Source organism: Zalophus californianus, chromosome 8 (genome assembly GCF_009762305.2).
Source record: "Zalophus californianus isolate mZalCal1 chromosome 8, mZalCal1.pri.v2, whole genome shotgun sequence".
Lineage (NCBI taxonomy): Eukaryota > Metazoa > Chordata > Mammalia > Carnivora > Otariidae > Zalophus > Zalophus californianus.
In genome coordinates, this window is record NC_045602.1 from 139,478,842 (window position 1) to 139,498,817 (window position 19,976).

The 19,976-nt window shown below is 51.3% G+C and overlaps 1 protein-coding gene across 3 annotated transcripts; it reads right to left on the reverse strand.

The window, feature by feature from the left end:
- Positions 1–79: 79 nt before the first annotated feature.
- TCFL5 (transcription factor like 5) lies at positions 80–13,437 on the reverse strand. 3 transcript variants are annotated; one of them, XM_027622587.2, is made up of 6 exons: positions 12,732–13,437; positions 11,446–11,632; positions 11,007–11,169; positions 9,193–9,436; positions 7,011–7,152; positions 80–706 (listed from the first exon to the last, which is right to left on the reverse strand). In XM_027622587.2, exons 1-6 carry the CDS (start codon positions 13,400–13,402, stop codon positions 584–586), a joined length of 1,530 nt encoding a protein of 509 aa, XP_027478388.2. In that variant the 5' UTR covers positions 13,403–13,437; the 3' UTR covers positions 80–583. The 3 variants fall into 3 exon arrangements, with proteins under 3 accessions (XP_027478388.2, XP_027478387.2, XP_027478389.2); XM_027622586.2 differs by having other exon boundaries at positions 9,193–9,439; XM_027622588.2 differs by lacking the exon at positions 80–706 and adding an exon at positions 1,822–2,954 and having other exon boundaries at positions 9,193–9,439.
- Between the last annotated feature and the right edge of the window lie 6,539 nt (positions 13,438–19,976).

A 19,976-nucleotide genomic window follows, 5' to 3' on the forward strand; every position in this document is an offset into this window, starting at 1 on the left:
TGAAGGAATCCACTGTGACAATATCTCATTTATGGACAAAAGTGGCTTCAAAGGGAGTCTCTGGAAAATGTCCAGCAAGAGGGCTGGACACGGACCGCATTTCACAACGCGGTCCCATGTGACTGGAAGTCAGCACAGGGGAGGGAGAAACAAAGGAGTAAAATTTCCAAACTACTTCTAATTAAGAACAATTTAACTTGTTCCAATTGCTAAGTGGGCATATTTAAAATGTAAATAAAGTAAGTAAAAAGCGGTGTACCTTGGAAGACTAAGGAAATTACAAAGGATGTTAATTTTTGAAGTTATCATGTTAAGAAAACATGATGGAATCAGGCAGATAATTGAAAAGTTTCTTGCTAATTGTCAACATGTCTTCATCCCCAAATGGTCTAAGAGGACACGAATGGCTAAGTATTTTGTTCTAGACAAACATCTTTATAAAACGTGCTGTAACGTCCCCACAGAGGCCCCTCAACTGGACTCACGTCCCCCAGAGCCAGACCGCCAGGGCTCCGGGGCTGCACAGACGCTCGGGGCCCCCGGGCAGCAGCCGCCACTGCCGGGAACTAGCGGTCCCTTCTGGTCACTTGATATCCATGGCTGGGCTGCTCTGTAGGCTCTCCTGCGCAGGACGCGCCACCAAGGAGTCCGGTCTGGTCAACTTGAGCCTTCTGCCAGTTTTACCGCAAAACACACTCTCAAATTCCTGAAGTTGAGAAACCACCATTAATGTTGTGAATTTACAGACTTGGAAACTTTCTTAAAAACACAAAAGGCTGGGGACACCCGGCTGGCTCAGTCAGTGAAGGCTCTTGATCTCAGGTTGTGAGTTCGAGTCCCATGTTGGGCATAGAGATTACTTAAAATGAATAAATAAAATTTAAAAAAATTAAAAATACACCAAAGGTTAAAACTATGAGCTAACCTACTTCAAAATTTATAAAGGTGTCATCCACGAACTCATGTCACCTCTTTTAAGGGGGTATATGTCATAAAAACAGGGATTCAAACATTTTTCTCAAATAGTCACATTTACACATACTGTTAATTTTCCAATAGATTCCCATAATGCCTGTCCCTTTTATAAAGCCTTCTTTATTTAAAAACAAGCAGCCATACTTATATTTTTCAATGAAGTACAATATGCATGCTACGATACCATTTTCGCCATGTGTGAGTGTTTGCTAGGCTGCATTCAGCCCAGGCACACTGTCCCACAGCATCGCTACCATCCGTCTGCAGAACTTTCCATCGCCCCGCAGACACCATGACCATCACATACCCCACACACACCGGTGAGTGCTCCGTGGTGGGCCTGGCATCAGGGGCTGGCTCTGGAAGGCTGAAAGCTGGCTCCTGCGGAGCCCTGTCCCCTGCGGCCCTTGCTCACGCTCTCTACCTCTAGGAACTCTTAACAAGCCCCGGTTTTTGGTCCTGAGCACACGGGGCAGCCCCAAGCTCACAAAAGGAGAAGGCAAGTGCAAGCAGACAGCCTGATCTCATCAGCCTCTGGGAAACAAAGATCGGGGGTCTGCAAAATGCACAAGGTGGAAAATGCTACAGGACAGAGGATTCCATCTCTTCAATAGATAAAGGACAGGGAAGAGAGAGGGGAGCCATCGTGGAATCAAAGCTGTTTAGCTACCAACCGTTTGGCTGGACAGCGTTTGGATCCCGATTCAAGGAAGTCAGCTGGACAAAGACCGCTGTGAGCCCATCGGGGGCATCTGGATGCGATGGTGCTTTTAAACCACACTTCTATTTTTATTTTTATTTTTTTTTAAGATTTTATTTATTTGATAGAGACACAGCAAGAGAGGGAACACAAGCAGGGGGAGTGAGAGAGGGAGAAGCAGGATCTCCGCTGAGCGGGGAGCCCGACGTGGGGCTCCATCCCAGGACCCTGGGATCATGACCCGAGCCGAAGGCAGACGCCTAACGACTGAGCCACCCAGGCGCCCCACACTTCTATTTTTAGAGATGCCCTTGAGAGTAAAACCGAGAAATCTGTGGAATGCTTTAAACCATCCATCGAGGGAGGCAGGACGGGGGTACTGACGACGCTCCCTTGTGCCCAAGGAACCCAGGAGCTCAGTGTTCTGTTCTCCCCGCGTCTGTGCACGGATACACTTCCATAAGTTCTTTTTTTTTTAAAGCATAGCATTCTTAACAATTAAATTTACGTTTACAGATTTTCTGTTATGGTAAAAAATATGTAACGTGAAGTTTTCCATTTTAGCCACTTATCTAAGTGGTTTTACCCAGTGGCATTAACTACCTTCAGGATGCTGTGTGATCAGCGCCGTTTCTGACCTTTCATCGTCCCACACAGACACTCTGTCCCCACGGAACGTGGGCTCTCGCCCTCCCCCAGCACCCACCCACCGTCCCACTTTCTGTCTCTACGAGTTGGGATGACTCCGGGGACCACACAGAGGTGGGCTCATACAGTAGTTGTCCTTTTGTAACTGGCATCCTCAGGTGCATCCGTGCTGTGGCAGGTGCCGAGCGCTTCCTTTTTATGGCTAAGCCATATTCCGCTGTCTGTGCACACGCTCTGCTTATCCACTCATCTGCTGATGGACACAGGGGGCCTCCATGTCCTGGCTGCTGTGAACGTTCACATCCAAGTGTCCTCCTGGGTCTCTACCCACAAGTGCAACCGCCGGGTCATGTGACAATTCTACCTTTGAAAGCTGTCACCCGATTTTCCACAGCAGCTGCATGGTGTTCTGCTCCCAGACTTGCAGTTCCGTCTGTCAGTAACAGTCACACCTACTGGGTGGGAAGCGGCACAGCCTTTGGATTTGCATTTCCCTGATGATCAGAGATCTGCTCATGGACCTGATGGTCATTTGTTTATCTTCTCTGGAAAAAGGTATTCAAATCCTTTGCCCGTTTTTGAATTGTGTTGTTTTTCTGTTGCTGGGTTGTGGCGGCTTCATACTGCATTCCTGTCCAAAAATGGAAGCAGAAGTTCGTGCTGCACTAGGTACCCCTGGATTGCCTGGAGTGCACTACCTGTCCACCTGCCATTGGTAACTGCTACCTGCACTCAGGAGCTATCCCTGCACGTATCTCTAATTTTCTTCCCAAACTTGAAAGAAAGGGTTTTAGGGTCTCGATGCAATTTAAGATGAGCCACATTTTGACAATTTCCTGTATCCTGACACCCAAAAGCCCAAATATAAAATATCTGCCTGGGCGCCTGGGTGGCTCAGTTGGTTAGGCGACTGCCTTCGGCTCAGGTCATGATCCTGGAGTCCTGGGATCGAGTCCCACATAGGGCTCCCTGCTCGGCGAGGAGCCTGCTTCTCCCTCTCACCCTCCCCCCGCCTCTCATGTGCTTTCTCTCTCTTTCTCTCTCTCTCAAATAAATAAATAAAATCTTTAAAATAAAATAAAATAAAATAAAATATCTGCCTATATTTGAGAAGGTAGAATTTGGGAATAATTACATAAAAGTCACAAAGAAGGAAACTGTCATTTTTGACCTAAGAAAGTACTCCAGAGACCTCTTGAGCAACGTGCACACAGCGAGGAGAGTGCGGGGTGTCCGCCTTTGCTGAGGGCAGCCGGGTGTGGTCTGGGTTCTCCCGGGCCCGAGGCAAGCCGGCAGCCACCGTCCTACTCACCCCACCAGCATCTGTTGCAATGAAACCTCAGTGAAATGTCGGAGTTTCCAGGGAGTTCTACAACGAATCAGAACACCCTTGGGAGAACATCTAGCCAAAGCAGGTGTTCACATTCGATTTGTAAACGTGAGAATGCCAAATATAAAAAGCGTCTTTCTTGGGGCACCTGGCTGGCTCAGTAGGAAGAGTGTACAACTCTTGACCTTGGGGTCAGGAGTTCGAGCCCCACGTTAAGGGTGGAGCCGACATAAGTAAAAATAAACTAAAAAAAGAAAGCAAATTTCTTCTTAATAGGAAAGAGAGCGATGGCCCCGGTCGCACGTCAAGGAACCAAGCCAGGAAGCTGTGAGGACAACAGGCAGACAAGGCACCCGAGAAAGTGCTCAGGGCACCAGGCCGTGCCTCTTGGAACAGGTCTGCTGGACAGCAGAGGACAAGAAGAGCCTAGGTTTTTTGAAAAAGAATTTTTTCTTTTAAAGATTTTATTTATTTGAGAGAGAGGGAAGGAAGGAGGGAGAGAGAGAAAGTGTAAGAGCGCACAAACAGGGCCAGGGGCAGAGGGAGAAGCAGACTCTCCCCAGAGCCGGGAACCCGATGCGGGACTCGATCCCTGGACACTGGGATCGTGACCTGAGCCAAAGACAGACGCTTAACTGACTGAGCCACCCAGGCGCCCCACAGGAGGAGTCTGAATCGCCATTAATGATCTCAACCTAACAAACACAGAATTCACCAAACAGAGAATACACATTCTTTCCAAATAAACACAGAACTTTTAAAAACCGACCACAGAACACGTCACAACAGAAGTCTCAGCAAACTTTCAAAAACTCTCTCTTTATACAGACCATCTTTGTTGATGACAACATAATAAAAAAAAATGTGTAAAACAGACTAAAAGCTTTTAAACTCCAGATGTCAGAAAGAATAAATCTTTAAAATAATAAAGAAGGTAAGCTTTTAAAACATACAAGCAAATTACAACAGAAAAAAACACCACCACTAACTCCGCTTGCCACCCCCCAAACACCACCACTAACTCCGCTTGCCACCCCCCAAACACCACCACTAACTCTGCTTGCCCCCCTCAAAAGCCAACAGAGCAGAACAACAAGACAAGAAGCCAGGACACCCAAGGCTGACGGAGACTCGGGCACAGACGCCCCAGCTGGGGAAGGGCGGGACCAGCCCATGGGGAGCACCTAGCAGCAGCACTGGTCCCAGGTCTCTGCGGGGAAGTTTTCCTCTTGCTGTGCCCACCCAAGCCATATTTATGTATGAAATACAAAATATAATACCCACAAGTTTTAACCTATTCAATCTCTAAGTATATACAAAGACAGTTAACAGATTTTTTGTTGTTGTTGTAAGTGCCTTCATCATATTTGAATGAATTGTGTCAATAACTTACTACTAATAGGTACACAAAGCCAAACATTGAATCATTTTCAAAAATACAAAAGCTTTTCTCCAAAGATGACATCCAGATGGCCAACAGACATATGAAAAAATGTTCATCATCACTCGGCATCAGGGAAATCCAAATCAAAACCACAATGAGATACCACCTCACACCAGTCAGAATGGCTAAAATTAACAAGTCAGGAAACGAGAGATGTTGGTGAAGATGCGGAGAAAGGGGAACCCTCCTACACTGTTGGTGGGAATGCAAGCTGGTGCAACCACTCTGGAAAACAGTATGGAGGTTCCTCAAACAGTTGAAAATAGAGCTACCCTATGACCCAGCAATTGCACTACTGGGTATTTACCCCATAAACACAGACGTAGTGAAAAGAAGGGGCACCTGCCCCCCAATGTTCATAGCAGCAATGTCCACAATAGCCAAACTGTGGAAGGAGCCGAGATGCCCTTCAACAGATGAATGGATAAAGAAGATGTGGTCCATATATACAAGGGAAGATTACTCAGCCATCAGAAAGGATACATACCTACCATTTGCACTGACGTGGATGGAACTGGAGGGGATGATGCTAAGTCAAGTAGAGAAAGACAATTATCGTATGGTTTCACTCATATGTAGAATTTAAGAAACAAAACAGAAGAGTGAAGGGAAAAAAGAGAGAAAAAGAAACAAAGCAAGAAACAGACTCTTGACTCTAGAAAACACACTGATGGTGACCAGAGTGGAGGTGGGTGGGGGTGGGGGAAACGGGGTGGGGATGAAGGAGGGCACTTGTCCTCATGAGCACCAGGTGACCTACGGAAGTGCCGAGTCACCATATTGTACACCTGAAACTAGTGTTACACTGTGTTAACTGGCTGGGATTAAGATAAAAAGCTTAACAAATATATACATAAAAGCTTTATTTTATTAAAATTAACAGTTTACCTCTAACAAATACCATCACAGAGTAACTGCAGGATAACCATAAACGACCCAATCAGAAGGAACGTGACACAAATACTGCTTTAAAACATGATCACATGTACAATGACAGCACAGCTCACGTGGTATGAACACCATGCAAGACAGAACGGGAACCAGAAACACAGCCTGTGGCTCCCAGCCCCGCGGGATCTACACACAGGAGGCTCTTTGTAAAAGGTTTCCATGTTTATGCACCAACCTCGACTCAGTCCCTAAGAGGTGCTGCAGCCACAGTGGCGGCCACGCGATGGCTTCCACAGGGACCCAATCGGGGTGCGCAGGGCTTGCCTCACCATGGCCTCATCAGCACGCACCCTGACCACCAGCATGCTGAGGCCAGTACCTGGAGCCTCCGTTCTTCCATCTGAGGAAGGGCGGCTGGACTCCTACTCACACCACGTGCTCGGTTACCCCCCTCCCCGGGAGCTGCGCTCGCTCACTGGCATTGCCCCTGGAACCGACAGGCAGGGTCAAGGCAGTGCTGGCTGCATTGGGAGCCAGGTGCTCGGGCCCAGAGCCCCCAAGTCGTCCCCAGTCGCCCTGCCCATGGAAGAGTCTCTCTTCACCTTCTGAATGCATCTGAATTCCAGACTGTTGCATTATCTGCCTCTCTCTCTCTCTCCCTTCTTAATTCGTCTTGCTTCATCCCTTCACAAAGTCTTCAGAGGGTAAAAAAATACACATCTTACAGGTGTCTGACACCCCTTCCAGTCCCATACAACCTGCTGTATACAGCAGGTGCTCAATCTGACAACGGATACCTGAGTCACTCATACGCTGCGTGTCAGTGAACCAACCCGGGCTGTGATTAGTATTTCAATAAACGATGAGCTACAACATTAACGAGCGCAGTTTTGCTCATAGTGAACTCAGCATCTGACACTGGGTTCCAGGAAATGAACGACAGTCGGGGCTATCTTAGGGAAAAAATAACATCACTTGTCAGTCTATAAAATTCTGAAAATCTATCTGCCCTGAATACTGACCTTTTTAAGAGAATCTCCATGTCTTTCCTGAATGTACTTCAGGAACGCCGTGGTCCACTGCAGGGTGGTCGCCTTATCCGTCTCCGCATTGCAGAACGGGACTAAAAGATTCAACTCATCACAGCAAATGCGGATTCTGCGCCTACAGTCAAAATCCAAAGTAATCACGCTGAGAAGCAGAAGCGATACCGCCACTCCCGGCCTGGCCACCTGCGCTCGGGGCCGCGCTCCACCAGGACCGTCCTGCTCAAGGGCCGGGAGCAAGTCTCTAGACCAGGGACAGAGCCAAACCCCCGAAACTGGAAGGAAAATTGTGTGTGCACTTTTTCTGGGTAGATCGTTCTTCACTCACAAGTTATTACCCTGCTCTCCGTGTGCCAAGGAACTGACCCACAGCTAAGAGTCACAGCTTTGACCTCCAAAGGGGCCCTGGTTCAAAAAAGGATCACAGGGCGCCTGGGTGGCTCAGCTGGTTAAGCGACTGCCTTCGGCTCAGGTCATGATCCTGGAGTCCCGGGATCGAGTCCCACGTTGGGATCCCTGCTCAGCAGGGAGTCTGCTTCTCCCTCTGACCCTCTTCCCTCTCATGCTCTCTCTCTCTCATTCTCTCTCTCTCAAATAAATAAAATCTTTTAAAAAAAAAAAAGGATCACACACTACACTCTGCTAATATCCCCAAGCCCAGTCTTTTTAGAGATATTTTTTTTCAGAGAGAACTTAAATCACAAGTTGGGTCTTATGATTAGACCATGTTAGCTCTCACAGATGACACTTGGCATAATGCCAGGTCCCAGAGGAGCTGACACAGAGTGGTGGATGCAGCACGACCCCTGCTGCCCACCTTCCACGTGCACACGTGGGAGCAGACACGGGGGTCTCCTAAGGCAAACGCGACAGCAGGCACCTATCTCCAGTCTGAGCGGGAGACAGCTCTACATCACAGACGAGAGACAGAGATGCGAGGCAGTGAACCTGCAGTGTGTTACCCTAGGGAATGGCAGGGTGCCAACCTACGGGTAAGGATTCTCCCACAGCAGGTACCCAGTAAACGCTGATGACATGTCAGGTAGGAAAGCCATCCTTCCTAGTTCACAGACGTCCTTCAGTTTGAGAGAGAGAGAGAGAGAGAGAGAGAGAGAGAGAGAGAGAGAGAGAGAGAGAGAGAGAGAGAGTGTGTGTGCGCGCGCGTGCATACAGGTCTAAGAATGATTGCTGGTGGGCTAACTAGCTTTACTACATCCCTTAGAAAGAAGGAAGTTGCCTCAGGTCAACACCGGAGCCTCAGAGTTGAGTATCTGCCTTGCCCCGCGCTACAGAAAGGGAACTGGGACGAAGGACCCCGGAAATGATTAAGTTAATTACATTAGTTACGTTAGGGAAACATCAGGTAAAAACCCAGCTGTAATACAGAAAAATTAACCACCTTTTGGTTCTACATAAAATCCAAATAAATTCTAAATAAAACCTGCAGATAAAACGACCTAAAAAACAGTTTTAACCCTTTCTTCCCCAACATTCTTAAAAGAACCAAGTGAAGCTGGTGCCCTGGTGTGCAGCCCAGCTGTCTCCCGGAGGCCCACTCACAAGGCTGGCTCCTGACGGCCTTGGGGAACTACGATCTTGGGAGGGTTCCCAGCATCATTAGTGAGGTGCCTAACTGTGCTAAAATGTTTGTACGAACAATGCAGTTCATGCTGAGCACTGCTTCTCCCTCTGGGGGCCTGGGGTTTGGCGGCTCACCAGGTAGGAAATGCCTCCATGACCCGACCCGCCAATAAAATCTTGGGGCACTGAGTCTCTCATGAGCGTTCCCAGCTGGCAATTTCACCCGCCCCAGGACCCGGTGCTGCAGGAGCAGAGTGCATCTGGGAGCCCCTTGGAAGAGGTGACCTGGGAGCTCGCATCTGGCTCCCTGGACTCCTCCCCAGGCACCTTTGCTAAGTTTGCTGTGTCCTTTCTCTGTAATCAATCAAAGCCGTAAGTCTTCCTAATGAATCCTCAAACCTGGGGGTGGTCCTGGGGACCCCGATCCACCTAGCAAAACGCAGTATTTACTCCGGCCAACTTTTCTCCACGTTGAACACGTTTTGAAATAACTAAACTACTGTTTCATGAATGACTTGCCTGTTATTGCTAGTAACTATAGTAAACTTGCGTGTTGACGAGCAATCACACGCATTACCTTCTATCTCTTTCCATGCGGTTGTGCCTCTCCCTACGCTGCGACCTTCCTCCCTGGGGCCCGCTCTGGGTCTGCTCCCCGAGGTTTGCCTGCGAGGACTCCGCGGGCGGCCAAGCGCCCTGTGTGGTGGTTGAGCCTTCGCCCACGTTCTGAATCTCTCCAAGGGCTCTTCGTTCTACATTTGTGTCCAGCTGACGTATTCTACTCCGATTCCTCTTATTTATGGCTTGCTTACATAGCGCTTCTTCTTTGCAAAAGAAGAAAAAAGTGGTATTTTAATTTTTTATTTTACTTAACTTGTCCCCATTAATGCTGAATGTATTTTGTGGCATTTTTCAAGCCAGAATAGATACATGAATGGGCAAAGGAAGGCCCAGAACTGAACAGGAAGAGCTGTACCCACTACAGTAACTGGTACAAGCCATTAGCACAAAGCTCCAAACCACAAAACTGAACATAAATCCATAACTAAAACACTCTGAGTATTATGTGATCAATAGAACCTTGTCAGAAGTCCCTTTTTTTTATCAACAGGTGTTAGCTGCCATCTATGAATAGAGAAACCAAGAGGTTGTTCAATTTTTCTGATGTTCAGAATAGAAAAAACAAACTTTCTCCCAAAGATTTTCTTTTATACAATTACTCTAATGTGACAGCAGGTACTCTATCTGCCATGCTCAGAAGAGGACAAAACCTAAGTGCCTTAGGGTTCAATGTGCCCTCAGCTGACAAGTGATTCTGCCCCCAGAAGGAGGAATCACATCCCAGCTCTTATTTATGCTAGAGGAACACGGCAAATTCCACCACCTCCAGAACAGCTGGCACCTAACCATCATGTGTGGTGACGTACATTCCTGAGACGCCAAACAAAACCAAAGTTTCTGTGGCCAAAGGGTCCCTACGCACAACTTCCACAATGGGACCTGCAAGGAAGACATGGTGGGAAATTCACAGCGCTGGGAATATTTTGTTCCTGAAGCTGAGGAGTTAGTACATGGTTTATGTTACTATCAACCTTTCGCTTTGCAAATGGTAGCGCATACTTTTGAATAAAAAGTCCTAACAAGGAGAACGACCCACTGGCTGGAGGAGCTCAGCACTCCATCCCCGCCCTGCCCCCATCAGCTCTGGAAAAGCTAGGTGTTATTTTGTCGCGTTAAGTTGAAAAGTAATTTGTTTGCAAGGAGAAAGGGATTGTGAGCTCACTCTCAAGGTGAGCAAAGTTTGCCTTCAGCAGTTTCTTTATTTCTAAAACTTTCTGAATCACCTTATGGCCTCTTGCTCCCAACTCAATCCTTTGCCCATCTGTAGATTGTCTCCTAAAGCTTTTAGCAGATTTCAGACTCCTGCCTCACTCACGAAATATAAAATAAGAAACAAAAAAACAACTATTAAGTGCTTTCAGCAACTTGAAGGAAACTGAAAATTTACATAAGTCTATCATTTTTCTGTTTATGGAGATTACCAGTAAGAAAAAGCAGCCCCCAAACTCAATGATTCCGTGCTAAGTATAAATATGATGTCTGAAGGCAGCGTGGATGGCTCGGTCAGCTAAGCGGCCAACTCTTGATTTTGGCTCAGGTCCTGAGATCCAGCCCCATGGTGGGCTCTGTGCTCAGCAGGGAGTCTGCCCGAGATTCTCTCTCTCCCTCTGCCTCTCCCCCTGCTTGTGTGCTCGTGCTCGCTCTCTCACAAATAAATGGATAAATCTTTAAAAAAAAAAAGACTACTTCCTGTTTATACTCGGCCTCTCTCCCTCCCCACTCCCCGCCAAGAAGCCAGCAGGGCAGTGCTCCCTCTGCTTTATGGCTTACCTCCTACTTTAATCCAAACCTGCTCAGGCAAAGCTTTGTTTCTACTGCCCAAAGTCTGTTTAGTGGATTCAATTTCCTGCTGGTAACAGAAAGAAAATGCTCTAGGCAATCCAATGTCCTGATGCTTGGCAGCTTCGAGTATAGAACATGGGTTACCAGAACCCTGCAAAAAATGAAGCGACAGGAAGTTTATCAGCATGCCCACAAATCAAATGCCCTCTAACCGAAGTCAGGGCAAAGGTGTTAATGCCATTTGAGTAACTTCACGTACACTGAGGATTTTAAGACGTTCCCAAACCACCCCTTTTGATCTTAAAGATTATTAAGCTCAATAAAAGAAAAACAAATCCTTCAGACCTAACAAAAATAAAATCCATCTGATACAAAAGGGCAACACCCGACAAGTCCCTCCCTTACCTGTGACAAGTCCCTCCCTTACCTGCGTCTGTGAGAGGCTCGAAACCCCCGCAGCAGAGCAAGCATTGGCCGTGAACAGAGGGCATGTAAATTGTAAAGCGGTGGCGGCTGCCGCAGTTTTATTTTTCACCAATGTCGTGCATTTGTTTTGTTGCTGATGAAGAGGGACGTTCATGAATTCGGAAGGATGTCGGATAAGAGTTACCAAACTGCCAAGACAAAGGAGACCCGGAGACACGTGAAGACTGTGTGGCAGGCAAGTGTGCCAAAGGCTGTGATCCCCAGCACGCTCTCCTGGCTAGCACCAAGACTTCTAGACAACTCAGATCGGGCAGGACGCGCGCCCCTCCTCGTGGAAACCTCTACCGTACCAGGATCAACCAGCGCTGCAGTGGACAAGCTCACACTTCTTCCTCACAGAGGACCATATGGCTGGATGTCACCTGACACCAATCTCTCTCACTTTTTTGGGCCGTTCTCCAAACTCTGATGACTAGGGGCAAAATGGGGAAAACCACAGGGTAGGGAGGGATAGAAAGCGAGAAGCCCCCCCCAGCACAAGAGGCTACTCCTCTTCAGTATTTATCTCTGAGACATGACTGATGCGCTGGCATCCTGGCGGCAGGGCGAAGCTGTGTTCTGTCATCAGGACACTTTCCTTCCACCAAGGCTCATCCGTGTGTGGAGTCACCCCTAACCTGAGTCAACGTGGGAGAAACAGGCCTCTCCTGACATTTAGGTGGACAATTTGGTGCAAAAGCTTTGGTCCTCAGAAGCATCTGTACACTTATCTCAACTGAACTCTCTTCCACATGCAGAGTATGCACCACACGAGGGCATGCTTCGTGGTATGCACTCACGACTCAAAAGTATTTGCTCATCGGCGCTTGCAGAGCACACAACCTTTCAAGTCGGCCCCAGACCCAACGGGATCTGCTCCCTGTGAAGATGCCGGCCAGAGGAGGCTGGTGGCTTTCTCCAGGTTTGACTTCACCTACACCCAGGCCCACTTGGGCCTCATCCCTATTCAAACACAAGCTGTAGTAGGGCTGGTGGCCTCTGCACCTGGATCACCTTGTCTACACCCAGACCCAGCCAGGCTGGTGGCCGCCCCACCAGAAGGACTCATGTGCACCCAGATAGAGACTACGGCCGCTCCATGGGACCTCCTCGTGTGCACCCCGGCGGAGGCTGCTGGCCTCGGCGGCGCATGGCCTCGTGGGCACGCAGCCCCAGCGGGCCGCTCCCGGCGCACCCGCGCCTCCCCGCGCCCGGCCACCCGGGAGGTGGCGGGGGAGGGACACCCACTTGTTGAGCGCCACGCCGGGCTCTGGGGGCTCGGCGCCGCGCGGAGCGGGCGGCGGCTCCGCAGGGATGCTGTTGAAGCGGTCCTCCAGGCGGACGCGCACGGCCGACTTGGCCCGCGCCTCGGGCGCGCCCTCCGCGTTCTCCTTGCCGCCGCCGTCGGGCGCCTTGGGCCGCGGCGCGCCGGGACCGGGGCAGTCGGCGCCCGGCGTCTTCTCGGCGGGGGCGGCGGCGGCGGGAGCACCCGCCTCGCTCAGCAGCATCATGCGCAGCTCCTGGAAGTCGACGTGGCCCAGGCAGGGCGCTGCGCCCGCGAAGCCGCCGTCGGCCAGCGCGGGCGGGCACAGCACCGGGTACACGGGCGCCGCGCCCCCAGCCGCCGCCGCCGCCGCGCCCCCCGCCGCCGCGAAGCCGCCCGCCGCCGCCGCGCCCGGCGCGGCGGCCGCCAGAAAGGCCGAGCTGAGGCGCGCGTCGAGCTCGCCGTCGGCCGCCGCCGCCTCCATGTGCGAATAGAGGATGTGCTGCAGCTGCGTGTACTCCACCTCCGTCATCTCCACCAGGCTCAGGTCGGTGGTCGTGAAGCTCAGTCCCGCCTCGCCCGGCGCCGCGTCCGCGCCCTCGGGGCCCGCCGGCCCGCCCGCCTGCGGCGGCTCCCGCGGCCCGGGGCCCGACATGCCGGAGCCAACGGCGGGGCGCGCGCGGCGGGGCCGGCGGGCTCCGGGCCGGCGCGGCCTCGCCGGGCGACGTTGGGGGGCGGGAAACCGCTGGACCCGCAGTGCGCCTGCGCCGCCCCGCCCCGCAACGGAAACCCCACCCCCTGCGCCGCGGCCCCGCCCCCGCCCCGCTCCGCCCCGCCCCCGCCAACGGCCTGGCCACCGCCCCGCCCCGCCCCGCCCCGCCGCGCCCCGCGGCCTCCACGGGAGTTGCGCGCGCAGGTATGTGGGGGGGGGGGGGGGCGGGGCGGCAGGCTGCGCGCGCAGGTCGGGGGCGGGGCCGGCGGGCGCGTGCGCCCTAGCAGTTCACAGGTGAGATACCTTACCCCGTGTACCTGTGTGACCTGGGGCCGTGCAGCCTGGTCACACTCTTTCTCAGACCGGTGCGTCCCAGAACAGACAGCAGCCGTGCCCCCGGAACGTGCAGCGCTCCCTTACCGCGTCCTTTCTCGGAACAAATGCGAGATCAGACCCTGCACGCGGTTTTAACACGCTTTTCTTTTCTCCCACTTAAAACGGAGGGAAGTGGCGAAGTCCTCAGTAAAACGTTTGAGGACAGCGGATTAATACGAATAGAAAAAAACAAGTTAGAGCACTGATTTCCACACCAGATTAGAAATCAGCTGTAGGTGATTGCAATACATAATCTTAAGTGAAATGATCAAGCCATTAAATGCATGGAATGACACGGATAAAATCTTTGAGTAGATTCCAAGCACGGCACCGACACGGACCGCAGTGTGCACAGAACTGCCAGATCTTGTTAAAAAGCAGATTCTAGGTCAGGCCTAGGGGGACCTGGAACCCACCTTTCTAGGGAGCCCCCATCTGATGCAAATGCAGCTGGTCAAAGGACCCCAACTTGAATAGAAAAATCACAGAGTACCGTGAAATTTACAATGGTTAAAAGAGAAAATAAAATCAAGGTTATGTCCAATATGGCTTTTCACTTATTGGAAATAAAGACCATTGGCACCTACAGTGTTTTTTTGTTTCTTGTTTGGGTGGAGTTCTTGCAGATAGCAGTTTTCAAACCTTCTTTTGTTTAGACGTAAAATGTGAGAATGGTCTGACTTTACTGGAGTTTGCATTCTAAATAAAATATGAACAGAATACCAAACATGCTTTTCTTTTAAAGTCAGTGTAGCTCCCAGTGGTTCCGCCTACCCCTCAGGAGGCAGCCGGCTGAGCTGAGAACCTGACTGAGAATTCGAGCCAAGCCTAGTGTGCAGGGAGTGAGGAAGGCTCCAGCCATGGCTCTTGGGAGCGAGTACCAGGCCTCCACCCCAAACATGCAAGAGAATAAAATATCAGAGGGACCCTGAATGAAGGACTAGCCCTTCAAGGACAGGAGGGCAGCACAGCACACATGGTCATCATCTAGGGGAAGACCCATGGTGGGTCATAAGGTCAGTTTAGTGACCCTGGACCCACAATTGAGAACAAAAAGCATACCATCTGTGTGAGCCGTGTGTCATGAGGGTAAGTGTCAAATGTGAAACTGTTATACAAACATGTATTCTGTGAAACCAGAGTGACTTGATATCAAAATCGCATAAAGATATTAACAGGAATATAAAACCACAGAGCAATACCTGCAAAAATTCTTGATAGAATCTTGGCAAATTGAATCCAAAAAGATTTCTGAAAAAAGGAATAATAGGTCATGACCAAGTAGATCGTATTCCAGTGACACAAGGGTTGTTTACATTTGAAAATCAACCAACATCATTTACTGTATTAACAGGCCAAAAAGGAAAAAAAAAAAGCGTTCACCAAGTATAACATCCATTTCTGATAAAAACTCTGCAATCCGTAATGGAAGGGAACTTCCTCAACCTGATACAGGGCATCTATGAAATCACTACAGCCAGCATCATAATTACCAGTATGAGACTGTTTTCCCCTAGGTTAGGAAATAGGCAAAGACCTCCACCATCACTACTTGAATTCAGCATTGTACTGGAGGCTCTACTCGGCACAAGAAAGCAAGCAGAAGAGAAGGCATCCAGACTGAGAGAGAAGTGTAGCTGTCTTTCCTTGCAGACAACATGACAATCTGTGTAGAAAAACCTATGGAATCTATAAAAAAGCTACCAACGGACTTCACCAAGGTCACAGAATAGAAGAACAGTGTTCAAATATCACCGTATCCTATACGCTAGCAACGAACTTGTGCACATTGTGGTTAAAATACAATACCATTTACAATCACGCAAAAATATGCTTAGGTACAAATTTAACAAAACACGTATAGGACATATATGTTGGATATCATACTGAGTATTTTCCTTAAAAATCGTTTGTGCTCTGCCTACTCATCCCTCCCTCCCTTGCCCCCTGGAAGCCACTGATCTTTGTGTTTGCATAATTTTGCTTTTTCCGGAATGTTATATAGTTGACATCATGCAGTGTGTAGCCTTTTCGGATTGGCTTCTTTCACTGAGTGATATGCATTTGAGGTTCCTCTCTGTCTTCTCATGGCCTGAGAGCTCATTTCTTCTTAGTCCTGAATAATATCTGCAGTCTGGATGATCCACAGTTTATTTATTAATCACCTACCGCAGGGCATCTTGGTTGCTTCTGAGTTTTGGCGATTATGAATAAAGCCGCCATAAACATCCACGTGCAGGTTTTTGTGTGGACATGAGTTTTCTACTTCTTTGGATAAATACCAAAGAGTGTGGTTGTGGATCGTATTACAAGAGTTTTGTGAGAAACTACCAAACTGTCTTCCAAAGTGGCTGCCCCATTTCGTGCTCCCGCCAGCAGTGGATGAAGAGTTCCTGCAGCTTCACATCCTCGCCAGCCTTGGGTGTCAGCGTTCCGGATTTTGGTTGTTCTGATAGGTGTGCTTGACGGCCTTTTGCAGACTCGATCACAGCGCCCACTAGATGGCCGCACCTTGCAGGGCTGGGCAGTGCCTTCCAGGATACAGCATATGCTCTAAGTCAGCAACCAATTTATGGTGCTCCTTCTGCACAGCTGGGATTCATGGACCTGGGAATCAAGGGGTCAAAATGGGATGGCTCCTCTCACTGTTCCCTCTCCTGATCCACGAGCTGAATCTCTGCTGTCTGTTCCCACAACTTCTGGTTCTAGAAAGCTCAGTTCAAGGGGAAGAGAGCCCCATCCAGAGGACGCAGTGCCAGTCTCATTGGGCTGTGGGCTGGGGCGGCCACCTGGCCACGTAGGACGCTTCGTGCCAGTGAGCCAACAGGTAAAGAACGTAGACTGTACTGGCCAGGCTGATCGGGCCTGTCTGTCAAGGGGCAGAGGGCCGGAGGACATGCCTGGAATGCAGGAGGATTCCCCGGGGTGCCTCCCAGTACCCTCAAGTCCTGTGATTGAAGTCAGTGCAAAAGTTCAAGGACGCGATTCAGGTGGGCTTGCTGGGAGCTCAGGCCCATCAGGAAGGAAGCTCTGGGGCTCCCACCAGGCGGGGAGTCCCAGCCAGGGAGCGCGGACTGGATGGTGCAGAGCGGCCTGTGGCCAGCTGCAGAAATGAGGACCACAGCAGCTGCTGGCCTTATCCCTGCCACCAAGCTGCAGCACCGAGTGTGAGCCTGTGGAGAACACCGGGGAGGGACTGTCTTCTCCTGGGCATATGCACGTGTTTTCAGGATGGCCGCATCCAGTTAGGTGGGAGCATGACTCTGTTGTTGTCTTTGTTTAGAAAATAGGGTTTAAAGGGTGCTGTGAGCAAGGCTTGGGAGGTGTGCCGAGGCCCGTGCTGGGGGCCGTGCTGGGGGCAGGATGCCTCTGGCTCTCGCTGGGCCACTTTGGTCAGCATGCCCCCTTCCGCATATTCCTGATTAGGGGGATCACCAGAGGCACTTCTGCTTGAGATCTGGAGGCCAGGAGGGCAGTGGGGCCACGTGTGGGTGGAGGGGACTGTGGGGGATCTCCTGGTTTGGGCGCTGTAAATACTTGCTTATAGATATATATTTTTTAATGTAATGGTTTTTATTTTTTTTAAAGAATTTATTTATTTGACAGAGAGAGCAAGCACAAGCAGGGTGAGGGGCAGAGGGAGAAGCAGGCTCCCCGCTGAGCAGGGAGCCCGACATGCAGCTCAGTCTTGGGACCCTGGGATCGTGACCTGAGCTGAAGGCAGATGCTTCACCGACTGAGCCACCCAGGCGCCCCTCCTTACAGATTTTTGTGTGTGCACAGATCCTCTTCTGTTTAGTCCTGTTTCCCAACCTTTGAGAACTGGTGACTCCCAGAGAAACCCTTCCAGACTTAACGTTCCTCAACTCCTTTCCTGTGCTGGGACATTTTAGTGCCTCTGATGGGCCATGTGTGTGTTGTGTGTGCGCTGGGCCCTTTGGAAGGCCACATACCACTGCAATGGCTACGATCTGTACCCCCAGAACCAACTCTGGCCCCCTTGCAGGTGACCTTGCCCTGTGGCTAATGCATGCTTTGGGGTGAAATGTCCAGCTGGGCAATTGAAGTCACTGGTCAGAAACTGTCAAGTCTTGCAGGGGCGGGCGTGGTTGCACCTGCCCTTCCCACCGGCTGTGCTTGAAGGTGCCAGGGTCCTGACATGCCGTGCTGACCCACACTGTGTGTCTCCGGCGGCTCAATCCCTCCTCTGTTTTTACCGGCGGTCCCGGATTTGTTCCCTTGGAGCTAGGGGTGGTCGTGTGACATGGCGCGACCAACAAGATCTAACCAGAAGTTGTGAACAGGGAGCAGATGGGGCAGGTATGCCCTGCGAGGCTCTATTGCTCCTGCTGGCTTCCTCCTAGAACAGGGAGAGGATGATGTGATGCCAGCCATGAGGACAAAGGGACCGGCTGAGGATGGGCTGTCAGTGACACTGAGGCCACTCTACCCCTTGGGACTGCCTGCCTCTAGGTTCCCGTGAGGCATGCAGACAAAACTCTGTTTAGAATCTCTGTTCATTGGTGTTTCCTAAATGTATTTCCCTGGTGATATAGCCCTGAGCATCAGCAACGCAAGCACAGGAAAAAGGGGCCAGAAATACCATGAGGAATGCTTGTTTCCGGACGACCGCTTTTGCCCCCCAGGCGGGGGGTGGGGAGCGGGGCAGATCTTGGTTCGCTGAATATGCTGCTTTCATTTCCTGTTCTCCTGGGCGGACACTTAGGACCCCACAGACCTACAGGGAGCATTCATTCTCTGCAAACTAGAAGGATATGAACCCTTCGAACAATGTGAAAAACACGAATAATGCTTTTAATACTTGATGCCTTTGGGAATCGCCCAGGATAAAAGAAACAAAGAAAAGACACAAGAATGTATAGAATCCCAATTCTGTGAAAGAAAAACAGGGGAAGAAGATTCAGGGAAAACAGGTAAAAGTTACCAGCAGTTACTGCTGGGTGTCAAGTCACGGGCTGTCTCGGTGCTCCTGTCCTCCCCCGAGGGTCCTATGGTGAGCGCACAGTGCACTGTCCCACGGAGACCCAGCAGTCGGGGCCCCGTCCCTGCCTCCCCTCCGAGGGGCCCCAGTAGGGCTTGCCCAAAGGGGTGCGTGCTTCTCCCCGCCTCCCGCACAGTCCCCGTGGCTGCGCCCCTACCCAGCCCTACCTCTAGGTGGGTCCCTGGGCTAGCAGGGGTGCGGTGGAGTTGAGGAGCGTGCCAGCCCCTCGGTGCTGTCTCCGTGGAGCCCCAGCCCCTTCCAGCTTTCTGGTGAACAGGCTCCTTTCATGCTCCCTTATGGCCACCTCTGCACAGCGCAGCCCGGCCGGTGAAGCACCAGGACTGGGGTTCCCAGGCCGGTGGCACCCCTGCCAGGCCCCGCAGCTCGAATCCCAGGGACTGCCCTGCCGGGCCATGTCCTCAAGCCGGACTCCTCACTAGTCGGGCTTCTGGAGAGCCACACACAGCTCGGGGCGCCCTGGATTGTGGGCGACATTGGCTAAATGGGGTCACAGGTTGGAGGGGTGATGGCGTGACAGGTGGCAGGGTGAGGACGGCGCTGCCTGGTGCCGCGGGAAGGTTTCGTGGAGCCTCTGAAAGCCAGGCTTTGGGATGAATACAAACGAGGCCAAGCATCTGAGGAGTAGACGATGGACTGAGGATTTTAACGTGGGGCCGTTTCCGACACTTTGGGGAAACCCCTCTCATCTTGCGAGTCTGGGAGCCGGGTGCCACGCTCAGCACTCCTTAGCGTCTGTCCTGCACAGCTGGGGTGTTCCGACCTGCAGGGCCTGGGCAGGCAGCAGCTCTCCGTAGAGCGGCCCCCCCACGGTCAGGGCTGCCCCCTCGGCCCCCCGGCGTTGGCTGCGTGCTCCGCTGGGATGGGGGCCTGTTGTGCCAGAGGGGACGTCTTCGCTTCTGCTCGCAGCGGCGCTGGGGTGCACAAGCTGAGGAAGTTCGGGCGCGGGTCACTAGGTTGAGGGCGGTTACAGGCAGCAGTGACTAGCCACAGTTCACGGGGCTGTGCTGTGCCCACGCTCTAGCCATGGCCACGTGTCGGGTCCCCTCATCGTGAAGGCACCCGCGTCAGCCTCCCGGCCACGGCCACGGCCACACAGTCCGCCCCACCACGTGCTCCCTG

Bases quoted from the DNA above. Each gene is read 5' to 3' on its own strand.
- TCFL5 (XM_027622586.2), bottom strand. From the start codon at position 13,402: ATGTCGGGCCCCGGGCCGCGGGAGCCGCCGCAGGCGGGCGGGCCGGCG. The intron at 11,170-11,445 runs GTAAGGGAGGGA...CATTTTTTGCAG, and splicing joins CGAGCCTCTCACAGACGCAG to GGTTCTGGTAACCCATGTTC. The intron at 7,153-9,192 runs GTAATGCGTGTG...TTTTGACTGTAG, and splicing joins CGCATGGAAAGAGATAGAAG to GCGCAGAATCCGCATTTGCT.